At 47.4% G+C, this 13986-nt stretch overlaps 1 protein-coding gene across 3 annotated transcripts; it reads right to left on the bottom strand.

Moving 5' to 3' along the window:
- Nucleotides 1-3426: 3426 nt before the first annotated feature.
- SOCS2 (suppressor of cytokine signaling 2) lies at nt 3427-8036 on the bottom strand. 3 transcript variants are annotated; one of them, XM_023738568.1, is made up of 3 exons: nt 7940-8036; nt 6175-6536; nt 3427-4453 (listed from the first exon to the last, which is right to left on the bottom strand). In XM_023738568.1, exons 2-3 carry the CDS (start codon nt 6311-6313, stop codon nt 3996-3998), a joined length of 597 nt encoding a protein of 198 aa, XP_023594336.1. In that variant the 5' UTR covers nt 6314-6536; nt 7940-8036; the 3' UTR covers nt 3427-3995. The 3 variants fall into 3 exon arrangements, with proteins under 3 accessions (XP_023594336.1, XP_004384262.1, XP_023594337.1); XM_004384205.2 differs by lacking the exon at nt 7940-8036 and adding an exon at nt 7298-7329; XM_023738569.1 differs by lacking the exon at nt 7940-8036 and having other exon boundaries at nt 6175-6552.
- Nucleotides 8037-13986: the final 5950 nt, after the last annotated feature.

The following is a 13986-nucleotide window of genomic DNA, read 5'->3' as shown; positions in this document are numbered from 1 at the left end:
AAAGTATGTAAATATAACTTCAGGTAATTCTCCTACACCTTCCTGTTTTTTCATGGACAGAGATTAGCATAAACTCTGGTGGCCCAGCCCTATCTCTGAGGCCAGAAAGATTAGAAAAATTAACAATTATCTTTAAAATATGAATGTAATGATTGTACCTCCTTACCTACATAATGGTTAAGATTTCTTTCTGTCTTTGCAATCTCTTTAGTGGATTGCCTGTGATGTATCACATTCTGCTAATGCTTATTCAATAATAAAACTTTCTTTTTTTTTTGTGGAGAGGATTTCTGGGTTGGGAGTAGATTTCATTACTAATAACTTTTCCCCAACAGCCCCCATCTGCCCTGCCTAAACCCACAACCCAGAAGGGCACGGCCTGTGTCTCAAGACATTCCATCCCTTGGATTATTTGATGACGTCTCTGTCTCCTACCCTCCTACGAGGGCACAATTTTCTAAAAGCAGAGAAAATCCTTCCCAAGAAAATAAACACTCCCAAAACAACTGTCCCATTCTGTTACCTATTTGGATTACATAATTACTGTGAAGACTTTCTTCCTGAAACACCACGAGAGAACTCTCAACTCATAATGCTAAATTGTCTTTTCTCCACTGTCCAAAGCCCTAAAAAGTCCCCCAAATCCCTAAAAAGCAGCAGCCAGTGCCCACTGTGACAGTAATGAAAAACCCCACTGCCTCATCTCTGCTCAGGGTAGAAACTGAGCTCAAAATATTTGAAGTCCTTGAGAATATAGATGTTCTGTAAACTATATTCTTCAACAATAATAACATTAATAAAAACCCTCAGTAATGCCTCAAACTGCCCTGCACAGACAGCACTGGGTATTTTTCCTGGCTCTACTGAGGATAAATTAGACAAGTATACATCTTTTGTGTAAAAATGAGGCCACCAATAATTGGGAACTGGCATCACTAGCTACCAAGTAAGAGTCAACCCCCTACCCCCAAACATACAGGGTGAACTCCCCTTTTGGGCGTATTCAGGAAAAAATCACTGGGCCAAGCTGACTTGCATCTTGCAAGGCACAATGCTAACTAAGGTGTGGATATTTTCCCGAATGAGGCTGCAGTAAAAAAAGACTGAGAGTTCCCTTTACAGCCTGATCTAAGCTACTCATCAAAGGAGCCCTGATGGCCCGGTGGTGAAAGTACTCGGCTGCTAACTAAAAGGTCAGTGGTTGGAACCCAACAACTACTCTGTTCTGTGGGAGAAAGATGTGGTAGTTTGCTTCCTGAGGATTTACAGCCTTGGAAACCCTGTGGGGCAGTTCTACTCCCTTCTAAAGGTTTGCTCAACTCGATGGCTATGGGTTTAGTTTTTTTGGTTTTAACCTGTTCATCTGTATCAATGTAGAAATGCTCAGCAGCAATTCCATCTTTGTAATTCTTCTCTAGGAATAAGGACTAGGATATTCCTGGAATGCCTCTTCACTTACAAATCAAAAGGCATACCTTCTGTGATGGGTATGCTTTGTAGCACTGCTTGTTGTGAAGATTAAATAAGATAATGCATGTAAAGTGCTGAGCAAGAATCTGGTACACACAATAAAGTTAATAAATAAATGATGACAGTAACTGTAAAAAAAAAAAAAAAAAAGACTGTCTCCTGAAGTTTATTGACTTACTTGGAATAGGAAGATTGACAAGTAAGGCAATACACAGTTCCACAGCCCACTTTAGAGATGTCTCTGCTGTCCTCTAGCTTTCTCATAACTAGTCACTTGCTAGCTAACAAAAATGCAAGGAATCCCTGGGTGGCAAAAATGGTTAAGTGCTCAAACACTAGCTAAAAGGTTGGCAATTCAAACCCACCCAGAGTCGTCTTGGAAAGACAGGCCTGACAATCTGCTTCTGAAAGGTCACAGCCTTGAAAACTCTGTGGAGCAGTTCTACTCGGCACACATGGAGTAGCCATAAGTCATAATCGACTTGACAGCCAACTACAACAACAACAAAGCACTAATGCAGAACTTCACAACTCCACAGGTAAAACACCTCGTTAGTGCCTCCCACTCTGAATAGTTGAGAAATCTGGACTGTTTGAAACAAGGACACTAGAAATGCAAAAGACCTTTAGGTAATTCCACAAAGCCCCTTGGCAGTGCTCATGTGGAAGTTTTGCCAAAAAAGTTAAACATCCCACACCAAACAACTGTTGTCAGGGGAGAAAACAGGGTACAGAAAGCACAGAATGCAAGCATCCTAATGAAAACCTGTCTTCCCATCATAGATCAGACCTAACACTCTAGCTCTTCTTTAAATAATAGGTGACAAATAAACTATTCCTAAGGCACAGCTAGCAATTTTTTGTTTCTCTCTGCTGTTTAGATGCACTTGGTTTTGTTTCCTTCCAGGCACAAAACTGTCTTTCAAGAGCTTCATGAAAATAAGATATGCAATGATTAGGTGTTGCTATAATTTATAAGCATTTTCTACTTCCGTCAGGGCACATACATGATATACTGGGTTCACCTTCTGCACATAGCTATGTAGGAGATAAAAGAAGGCAAAACAAATAATGCCTAGGCTCCAGAAAAGATGGTATGTTTGCAATAGCTATGAGACAATGTGGAGAAAAAAATAAATGGCCATAAAACTTTTAATTTTTATTTTGTGTTATATCTATTAAACTTGTAAAAGACTAGGCCACATCATCAACTTTCTAATTTCTAAACCGTATTTTTGGAAACACAAAGGGCATTATTAGTGTTATGCCTATTTAGCTTGTAAAAGACCAGGCTCCTTGGCAATTCTTGTAGTTTCTAAACCATGCTTTCAGAAATGCAAAGTGTGGGTATAACCCATGACTTTAGAGACAGGCAAGTAATATTCTATTCCTTGCTGAGTATTTGGCTTATTTCACGTGACATAAGTTTTTACGGCAACCCTCTATTACCATGAAATTGTATGTTCTCTACAATTCAAAGCAGTAAGTGTAGCTTGTAGAAGATAGGTTTTTTTTTATTTTTGTTTTTTAATTTATTTAATACATTCTAATCAAATAGTAACACCAGTAAATAGACACTTTGAAAAACAGGCAGGTATTCCCCTGTATCTGGAAGAAAATTAAATCAAAGTATTCTACATGGTAGAAGGGAGACAACTGCTGATGTCCATAGTTAGACAATTCAAGGACAACTTGGAAATTTTCTAAAGCCATTTCCAAAAACTCAGTGGCAATGGGCTGGAACACAGCTACTTCAGCATTGGTGTTCTTAACAGGGATTGAGTTGCACCTGTATAGCATGACATTCATGTCTTTAGCCGTAAAGGAAAAGAGGAAGTCTTTTCCGTTTGCACCAGTTTGAAATATTTCTGAAATAAGGCTCCCTTTACATGGATTACTACAGTACTCATTCACATTAGAGAGTTCATACACGTAGTAAGAAGACAAATACAGGATTTCATGGTCAATTTTTTTTTTTTTTTTGATTTGGTTAATTGCATAAAATGAGGGATAAATATAAGCATGATCTGTTTAACAAAACTCCTAGGTACATCAGAATGCAAAATATAAAATGTCCTAAAATAGGCTCTGATCACCAGGCATATGAAATTGAAGTGAAGCCTGTGTCAGCTTGGTTCCTTCCACTTCTTCAGAGCTCCGATGAGGATCTCTTAATCTACTACCAGCACTAGGAACTCTGACCTAGTGGAAAGGTCCCACAGAAAGGCAAGGTATTCTGATAAAAGGCTCCTACAGCCTTCCCTTGGAACCCTTTTTTACTTTAAAGGGATCAACTGGTCTCAGTCAGCTTTAGGAAGGGAAGTATCGTTCAGGTGAAAAATACATGGGGGAACTTTGAATACCTAGCTACCTCTTCACACACTTAAATTAGATTGACTTCAACTGTTCTTATAAAGAATTCCATGTGGTTAGTTATCCAGAGCATCACTCAAGTTTTGGTTCTCTTTTACATAGCTGCATTTGGAGATACTATAGATGAGGCATGTTTCGAAAAAGAGAAACACTTATACCTGGAATTTATATTCTTCCAAGTAATCTTTTAGTCTTGTTGGTAAAGGCAGTCCCCAGATGGTACCAGTACATTTGTTAATGGTGAGTCTACAGAGATGCTGCAGAGATGGTGCTGACGTGTAGAGCGGTTTGGTCAGATAAAGGTGAACAGTGCCGTTCCGGGGGGCCTCAGAGCCCGTCCCCTTATCCTTGCACATCTGAACATAGTAGTCGATCAGGTGAACCACACTGTGAAACTGTTTAAGCTTGGACTTGACGCATATGATTGAGTCCAATCTGAATTTCCCATCTTGGTATTCGATTCGTAGATTAGTTGGTCCAGCTGATGTTTTAACAGATATTGTTAGTAGGTAGTCTGAATGCGAACTATCTCTAATCAAGAAAGTTCCTTCTGGTGTCTCTTTTAATTTCTCTTTGGCTTCATTAACAGTCATATTTCCCCAGTACCATCCTGGGGTTTTTATTCAAAAAGAGAAAAAAAAAAAAGAGGGTAAAATAATTATTATAAAAATCTTTAGAATAGGAAAAGTACTTGGCAATAATTTTCCTAGCTCTTAAAAAAAAAGTTTGTGCGTTAAAGTTTACCAGGGGCTGCCACACATATTTTTGGTAGAAATTTAATGACATTTTAGGTCCATTTTATTTTATGAACACAAACTAGGCCAGTTTTCAAGAAAATAACGTTCTGTAACTGTTTAAGCTATCTTACCAGTTTCTCCTAAGGAAACAAAAGAACATTTGCAATATGACACACTGGCTGACAAACCATGATGTATTATTTAAGTGAAACAAAAAATTTAACATAGATTTGAAATAAATCAAGAGTCCGAAATAAAAGCCTTGCCCTTAAAAAAAGTGAAAACCCAACTCCAGTAATCCCAGTCGAGTAAAAGAAGCAACTTTTAGGGTGGCTTGTGCTCCCCACCCCATGACCCAAAAAAATCTGTTAATGGCTGCTCTAATTGTTCAAAGCCCTGGAAAACACTGCCATTTACCTGTTTAAAAAGTACAGTTCTAGTACAATAACTTGTTTGCTGCTTTTGATTACAACTGCCGTTCGGTCACCGAGAAATGACGGAAGCCCAAATGATAATTAGTACTTCAGATTTACAATCTGAACTACCCTCTTTTGGACTTTGCTTTAATCCAAATTCAATCACAACCATGGGTCGCCCCAGCATTCCATATTTGATCTGCCTCCACTATTTCCCAAGCCTATCCCGTTTTCACAAAGGACTCAGTCATTCTGCATTTAAGAAGTTTAAACCTTGTGTCCTCCCTTTCCAAAAAACCTGCTCGGAGACGTACAATCTGTGGGTCCCTCCCGCTGAGGGAAAGCCCGAAACCCCAAGGAAAGACAGGAACCGCAAGCGAGGGGACTTTTCCCTCTCCCTAGTGCTATCAAAACTTCAACTCTGCCCCAAACGAAAGGTTTTAGGATCCAGATTTTGAAAGCCTGCGTAATGTGCCAGAATTTAAAAAAAAAAAAAAAAAAATTTTTTTTCTTCTTCTTCTTTTAGATGCCAAGAGGCGACAGCGAGCTGCGCAAAGCTCAGGACTGCACTTGAAACAAGCAATACCCTGGCTCGCCAGCCCCTGGTGGCCTCGCTGGGCGCGACTTCACTGCCCCGGCTCCTCCGACCAGCCGCCGCGGCAGTCTTTACGGCCCTGGACTTGGCAGCCAAGATCCCGGACTGCGGCGGCGGCTCAGCCAGGGAGCCGGATGCGGCTAGAGCGGCCGTGAGCGCGGCGACCACTCGCCGCCCTTGCCTTCCGCGGAAAAGGGAGGCGCACAGCACTTTTTCGGCCACGGTTCGAGCCCGAGTGCCGACCACTGAGCAGCCGCGGAAAAACAGTGAAGGTCCAGGGCCCTATGAGGTTATTTCCAAGGAGTCCTTCTCGCGCTCTGCCCACTCCTAGGCTTCTGTATCCCACGAGAACCACTTTCCTTTCGCATTCCCAAGGATCCCATGGCCGTGCGGGCATCCTCTCCGCGGTTCCCCGCTCTGGAGAGGGAACGGAAAGCGAGGGGACGGTTGTCCAGCCCATTCTTTGCTTCCCAAGTCGACCCCACATTCCAGCTGCGTTCCTCGCCAATGCAGCCCCCAACCCCATCTCTGGGGAGGCCCCCGTCCCGCAGCCCCCGCGCGTCGCGGCGGGTCCCTTCCCTACCAGTTTGACTGAGCTCCCGCAGGGCCGTCGCCAGACGAGCTGCCTCCGGAGGCGGTTCCTCCGCCGACTCCACAGTACCCCACTGGCTCCGCGTCCCTTCCGCGCCATTCCCGGAGGGCTCAAGGCACCGCAGGGTCATGGGGGAAGGGTCACCGCGGCAAAGGCAGGTGTCCGCCCGAGCTGGGGCCAAAAGCGGGGCACGCGTCCTTCCTTGAAGTTAGTGGGAACCCCAAAACGAGTCCCTGCGGGGTGTCCGAAATGGCAACGAAGGGGGAGGGGGTAGGGAGCTGCCGGTTCTTCCTCCCCAGGTCTGAGGGGACCGACAGCAAAGTCCCCCGCAGGCGCGGTCACCCACAGTTCGCCTGTAAAGAGAAAGTAGCGGATTGGGTCAGTCCAAATTGGACCCCTGCGGCTGGGGTGCGGGAGCAGGAGAAGTAGAGACGTGGAAGATCTCGGGGACTCCTCTGCTCCTGCACCATTTAACCCCAAGCATCCACTTACCGCCCTTGTTCAGCTCTAGAGAAAAAAGGATAAAAAGAGAGCATGGATCCAAGATGCAGAGTTGGCAGGGGAAGGGGGGCGTGGGGAGACAGGATGAGGGTGGGGAATGGGGTGTCTTTCCGCCCGCTGCTGCACGCTGAAATCAGGCTAGGAAGAGCAAGAGTCACCTGCAGGTCTGGTGGGAATAGGGTGTTGTCAAGGGCAAGTAAGGGAAAAAAAGGCAAATAACAGGAGAGATCCCCATATTGGCAACTCCATCCACAGCCTGCGCAGTCCGCGGGCCCCTGGAGGGAGGCAGCCGGCACAAACCTTGTTCCTCGCCCTAAAGCGCAGCGAGGCTCCCGGGGTCCAAGCCACCAGCCTGGGTCACGGAGGCGCGCGAACGGCCGCATCCACGCCCCGGATCTGCCTCGGCCCCACACCCGCTCCCCCACCCCCGCCTCCCGGTGCTTGCTCGCGAAGGGGTGGGGGGCGCCGCTAGGCGCCGCTGCGGCAGCTCCCGGGCTGGGCCGGCCGCTGCAGGCGCTGTCGAGGAATCGGCCCGAGCGGGAACTCCGAGCTGGGGCCGAGAAGGTGGCAGCGAACGCGGCGGGACGTGCAGACGACATCGCCGAGCCCTTACCTCGGCCACCTCGGCCTCTGCTGCCGCCGCCGCCTCCCCAGTGGACATGGGGCAGAGGAACCGGGAGGCGCCCGGGAGAGGAGGGGTGTCTGCCTGAGTTTCCCCTATTGACGTTTAATTTGGAAACACGATGCCCGGGGATGCGACGCGTCCTCCGCTCTACCGCAGCGGTAGCCGCCGGAGTTCTCCGCGTAGAAGGCAGACAGACGCCCCGGGAATCATCGCCTCGACCCCCGGGCTCCGACACCCTCTCGCGCACAGCCTGGGCAGCTGCGGGGTTCTCCACTGGCTGTGACCAAGGAGGTGGGAAACAGAAAGGGAGGGAGGAAGGAGCGAGGGCGGGAGGCAGGCCGGTAGGGAGGAGGGGAAGATCAGGTTAAGAAGAAGATTATTAATCTGGATGGCAGTTTAGGAGGGGAAAAAAAACTCCAGAGACTTTCCGACGCCTGGAAGGAACTGGAGAAAACAAGCGGTAGCGCCCGGCCGCCGAGCAGGTCCGCGGCTCGGACTCTCTCCGCGGGTGCCTGTAAACTGCGGAAGCAAAGGCCGCCTGCCACTCCCCAGTGCACGCGGCCGCGCCCCATGTGCCCTCCCCAGCGACCCTACTCGGGGCGGAGCCTTCGGGGCTACCCCCACCGGTACCTGCCGCCAGCCCCGGCCGGTACTCCACCAGTGCCCGCGCTGCGGGCGCAGGGAATCCTGAGGCTGGGTGTCTGGGGCACCAGCGCACACTGTTCGCGGCCCGCGCAGCGCCGGTAGCTGCGGGTGAGGAGGTTCATGCTTCAAGGGAAACCCAAACCCCGCGAGCCGCCGCAACGGCGGCGGCGGCGGCGGGAAGACTTGCAAGAGTTAAACGTTGGTCCCTGGAGCAGTGTGTGCGCGCGACTTCCCAGCCCAAGGCACCTCCCCAGCTCCGCCTCCCTCTCCCCCTCGGCGCGCCCCGCCCCGCCCCGCCCCGCCGGCTGCTGCGGAGGCCGCTTTCCAGGAACTTTCCAGGAATCCGCCTCACGTGACTGCAGCCCCCGCTGCGGTTTTAAAGAGGCTCCCGCGCTAATTGCAGGCTTCGGGGGAGACCGGCGCAGAGCGCTTGGGTGCGGGAAAGGGGGCTCTGGGCGCCGGGTAATCTGCCCCCGTTTGATCCCATTCCTGGAGTGAAGCCCCCAGCCACCGCCGACCCCGTTTTGGAAGCTGCAGCCTGCAACACACGTATGCCTGCTTCGCGCCGGAGTCCTCAACCTCCTCGCCCTCGGCCCACCGCGGGGTTTTCGTCTTTCCCATCCCCTCCGCACCTTCTCAACGCGACCCTTCATGTTTTACATTAGGTTGGGCGGTACGGGGGGAGACTGGGGGTTCTCGGAAATGGGCCCTTCCTGCTCTAAGACATACTGATGGGATGGGGAAGCTCCCTACTCAACCCTCCGTAACCACGCCTGGGGGATAGAGGCAGCGGATCGGAGACGGTCCCCTCGGTCGGGGTCCTAGGAGATGACGCGCGGGCGCACAGCGGCGCCTCCTTAAGCGGCGCCGGCGCTCTCAGTCCCCTCCCCCTGGCGCTCCTCGGTTTCTCCAGCACCAGCCCTGCCCGGCTCCGGCCTCCCTCCTCCGCTCCGCTCCACCGCCTCTTTCTGGCCCGCCCCGCTCACCTGCGCCGGCCGCAGAGGTTTGCCCTTATCTTCGCGTCCGGGAGGTACAGGGCGGCGGGCCTCCTTGCCTGCAGTCTGAAAAAGGCTAGTCTTCGCAATTCCCCATAGGACTAAAGCCTCGGAATCTGGAATTCGGAAGGCTCTCGGCACCTATTCCCTACTGGGGACTCTCGCCTCCTCCCACCCGGTGGATGCCGCCTGGTCTTAGTTGGGAACACATCTTCTTGCTCGCATGCCCGCCCTCCGCAGTGTGACCTACTTTAAATGTGACCTACTTTTTAAACATCATTAACATTCACGGGAAAACCGGATGCAAAATTTTGATAACAATTTTTCTTTGAAATACTATTCTATTGCATCACTGTTCAAAAGCTTGAAAGGTCAATGGCCACTTCAGTTGAAGCGGTGGCTAAGGGGAGGTTGGGCGGGGAAGGGGAGGGGACGCGCGGAAGGCGCGGCTTACAAACCTTGCCTGGTGCCCCCTCTGCTGGTTCTGGGAGGAAGCGTGGACCAGCTCCCGGACTCACAATTCTGGGGTCGGGGCCAAATGGTTTTCTCGATAATTTTCCTGCTTTTGAGTAAATAACCCTATACAAATGATAAACTGGTGACTCAGATGGGAGGTATTTTCCAGCTATTAAAGGGCTTTGTCAACGCACAGTCGTGTATCCGGAGTCATGTTTTTTAGAAAGAGTCTGAAGGGAAGGGAGGAAGCTAATTAACCTCTAGTTAAAGCCCTCTACAAAGTAGCTGAATAATTTTGCACGAAGTTATTTACCCTCTTTGGGCTTTGGGCCTTTTCTGTAAAATTAAGGAGCTGAACTCAAGTTCTCAGTAAGGGACTGGGGTGAATGAACATAGCAAATTCCATCTGAGTGTGTGTATAGTCTGATGCTCAACAACTTTAAGAACCAATACATCTCCTGAGATTCCCTAAGTTCTAAATTATTCCATTCTGGCTTCTCTTCCTTGATAGACAATCCTCGTGTATCTGTAGTTTACATTCATTACACTCAGTATTCCTAAAGTTTGACAAAAATAAATATATTTTAACTATCAGTTGAAATAAATTTTCCAGCAACTCTTCTTTCTGTACTTCTCTGTTACTTCCTCAGGACCTTTGCACTTGCTGCTCCCTCTGCCTGGAATGGTCCTCTCCTCAAACAGGATGCATGGTCAGCTCTCATCTTTCCGGCCCCAGCTGAAAGTCACCTCCACAGGAAGCCATTGTCTGCAAGGATTACAATAAACACAATGCCAGGCTTAGCGGCACCAAGCTTTGCACCTAAGTAGGATTTTCTGCTTTTGTTTCTAAAATGTTTCCCAGCAATACCCAAAATTTTGTTGGCCTTTGTAATTCTCAAGAAAGACATATGGAAGCTACTTATGAAAATGTTTATGGGATCATGTTAGGTGGGAAAAAATTAGAATATGAAGTTGTTTCTACACTATGATTACAACATTATAAAATTACGCACGTGGCAAAAACAGAAGGGAATGTGTAGAAATGAAAACAGCTGTTTTTAGTGTGGCAGGATATGGGTGAATTTTAAATTTTGATTTTTCTTAATGTCTCTACTTTGTCCTTTGGAGCCCTGGTGGCGCAATGGTTAAGAGCTTGGCCGCTAACCAAAAGGTTGGCAGTTCAAATCCACCAGCCGCTCCTTGGAAACCCCGTGGGGCAGTTCTACTCCATCCTGTAGGGTTGCTATGAGTCAGAATCGACTGAACGGCAATGTGTTTTGGGTTTTGGTAGATAGAGCTTATAACTGCAGCCAAGCCAGATGGATCTCTCTCTTGACCTCCAGACTTGCCACTCAGCATCACCCTTCCAATGTCTAATAGGTGTCTTCGGTTTACTATGTCTACCCAATGCATCACCCAGGGACACCAAAAATTATCTTAAACTTGCCTGTAAGAAGCCCAATGGTCACTTGCCCCCACCTCCTCTGGCTGCCTGAGAACTTCTTTTAGTTGATTCCTTGGAATCTCCCCTTCAGCTTTGAAATTATAAGGTGTCAAAGGTGATTCCATTTGTTCCTGTATTTTCAGGAACTTATCTGCTGTGTATAGTGGAGCAGGTTCATGGCTGCAGTGATGAGCTGTCTTTCTACTTGAGGAGGGGAGGAAGGGTAAAAGCTGGAGAGTTTCTTCTGTTGCTTGCATGAAGGAATTGTCAGTGTAGGTGTTTGAGAAGGCCTTCCTTTACTTGCTTGAAAAGTCCCTCAGCGTGCCAAATCAGAACTGGAGGTTTTTGCTTTTGCAATGCAGATGTTATAATTACTAGAAATGACAAGTGCTCCACACGGAGCTGCTGTGGAGTTGCCGAGAGAGTTTTTGGTCTTTGTTTGGGGGCAGGAGAGCTAGAAGATGATCCTTGGCCATGGTGCCTGAAGCACCTGAGGACAGGAGTTAGTCTTTTAAATATGCTTCATTACTTCCTTTTAGAATTTTCTATCCCCTCCCACCCACACACACCACTCCTTGTGATTCTGAGATTCACTCTTCTAGAGAACATGTGACCCAGGTTAACCAATCAGAGTGTCCCATGCACTGCACATAGAAGCTTGTCCAGGAGCATGACCTAAGCAGGGCCAACCAGAGTTTTTTGTTTTTTAATGATTTGTTGTAAATGCTGCAAGAGAAACAATCTCTCCCTTCTGAGATGATGAGCAATAATGACCGTGTAAGCTAGCTTTTCTATTACTTGAAGATAGCCTGTCGAAGAACAAAAGCAAAACTGAAGTTTGAGTGAGAGGGAGAGAGTCCTGAGCACTTGAATCCAACATGCCTGATGCTGTACTATCCTTGGACCTCTCAGATACAGCTTTGCCTGAGCTGGTTTGATTTGGGTTTCTGCAACTTATAGTCAAAGGCATCCTAATGGGAGGGACCAGAATGGAGAATTGAGAAGAGGAACAAGAGAGCTACCTCCTACTTTAAAGGGCATCTCCTCCTTTTCATCTGGTGCTTCTCAGTACTAATTTCCCACTTATAGTGTCCTGCTTGCTCTGCCATCATCATGGAGGACCCTCACTAAGGTCAAAGGAAGAGGAACGGATGCCACCGGCTTCAATGCTTTGGGTCTAGGATGGGGGTGGGGAGAAGCCAAGCAAATAGCTTTCCCCTAGACTTCTGGTACATAGCCATGCCTTCAGTCTTTCCACCCACAGAAGTGGAAAGGAGTCATATTCTAGGGCAGTGGTTGTCAATGCTATGTAAGTCAGAGATCTCTCAGAAATTCTTATGAAATCTAGAGGCCAGAGTTCATAAACCACTTGTCCATGTTGATCCCTACAATGGTATTGTTGGGGGTACCAGGATTCTGAAAAAATGTGAACCAAATTAAAAATCTGTAGATTTTACTCCCCCCTGGCAAAGAAATGCAGATTTCGTCTTTCTCTTGATAAACCATAAGATCTGTCAACATTAGGTCTCATTCCCTCAAGACACTGATCAGCTGAAGCACAGTGATGGCTGCCCCCTTTATAAGGCATGTGCCTGCCCTTCACCACAGTCCTCACTATGCCCTGTGGTCTCCCCAACACTGGACATTACTTGCCTTTTGTCATCACCCTTGCACTGTTGCTTTTCTTATGGTGAAGAAATGTTTCTGTGGATCCAAGTCTCTACCAGAAGTGAGGAGATAAAAGGTAGACCGAAAATACTGAATGTTTCAAGATAAACGGCAGAGAGCATATTTCTCTGTGGAAGCAAAAAATATTCCACTATGTTTAAAAGGCAAACAAAATGCGGCTGGGTTCTCACTTGTGATCTATTTCATTCTTCTGTATTCCTACCTGACCCTGCAGGCATTTGTGTGCAGCACCGCTAAGACTTCTCTGCAGAAAATTGCACTGGGCACACAGATTTGGAGGTTAATGGACAAGCTGAGGCCTGACTGGGAATCCCCAAAGGCCTGTTCACCTCAGGTGAGGACAGTTGTCGTAGGGGGTAGACAGTCATACTACTGAGAGATAAAGGTCTGTCTTCAGAACTGTTTGGGACTCTCTTTATTGGAATTAATTCCTATAGCCAAATGATCACCAATCAAAAGACTTTGCTGCTGGAAAGAACACTAACTAGTGCAGAATAATTTCATCTTCTTTCTGGCTCACGGTGCTCTAACTCTTTGGTCTCCTTGTTGTTTCCAGATATACCAAGTCTGCCTCAGGGCCTTTGTACTTTGTTGTTCTCTCTGGAATGTTCTTTCCCCAATATTCTTGTGGCATTGCTCCCTCATTTCATTTAGGTCTTTGCTTCAAGAGGCCTTCTATCCCACCTGTTCTAAAATAGCAGCCCTTATCAGTGACTATTTTTTTCTCCTGCTTTATTTTTCATCCCAGCACTTATCACCACCTGACATTATAATTTGTTCATCCATAGTCTCTCTCCCACTGGGATATAAGCAGAAACTTTGTTATGTTCACTGCTATATCCCTAGTGCCTAAAACAGCTCCTGGCCTATAGTAGGCATTCAGTATAAAGTTATTAAATGAATGAGTGAGTGATTTACAGGCGAGGAATGCATTTACAGGCGAGGAAACTGAATCAGTTTTACTACCTTCTTTCTGGCCTGGATCCCTTTAACATTTGCATCTTCCTCTGCTTAGATGTGCTTCTCAGCTTAATCTTTGGCTTACCCTTCAGACTCTAGTCTGGCACAAAGAGGAACTTGCCTCTCGTGGCTCTCTTGCTCCTTAATCTTCATGAACCTGAACTCACTACAGTAATACCTGGTAGACAGCATGTGAGAGACTCATCCTCTCAACAAACATTTGTGCATCCTTAAATGTCCCAGGCCTTGTGCTGGGGACCCAAATATTGTTGTTGCATGCCATCAAGTCAATTCTGACTCATAGTAACCCTATAGGACAGAATAGAACTACCCCAAAGGGTTTCCAGGCTATAAATCTTCATGGGAACTGATTGCCAGGGCTTTTCTCCTGCAGAGCAGCTGGTGGGTTTGAACCACTGACTTTTCGGTTAGCAGCTGAGCACTTTAACCATTGCACCACCAAGGCTCTCAAATATAGATATACAGTT

The sequence above is a fragment of the Trichechus manatus genome, unplaced genomic scaffold (assembly GCF_000243295.1).
Source record: "Trichechus manatus latirostris isolate Lorelei unplaced genomic scaffold, TriManLat1.0 scaffold00119, whole genome shotgun sequence".
Classification (NCBI taxonomy): Eukaryota; Metazoa; Chordata; class Mammalia; order Sirenia; family Trichechidae; genus Trichechus; species Trichechus manatus.
The sequence above is the reverse complement of the archived record's forward strand: the minus strand, read 5'-3'. Positions and strand labels throughout refer to the sequence as shown.

Coding starts and splice junctions, on each gene's coding strand:
- SOCS2 (XM_023738568.1), bottom strand. CDS start 6,313: ATGACCCTGCGGTGCCTTGAGCCCTCCGGGAATGGCGCGGAAGGGACG. Junction 4,454..6,174: donor GCGGGAGCTCAGTCAAACTG/GTAGGGAAGGGA, acceptor TAAAAACCCCAG/GATGGTACTGGGGAAATATG.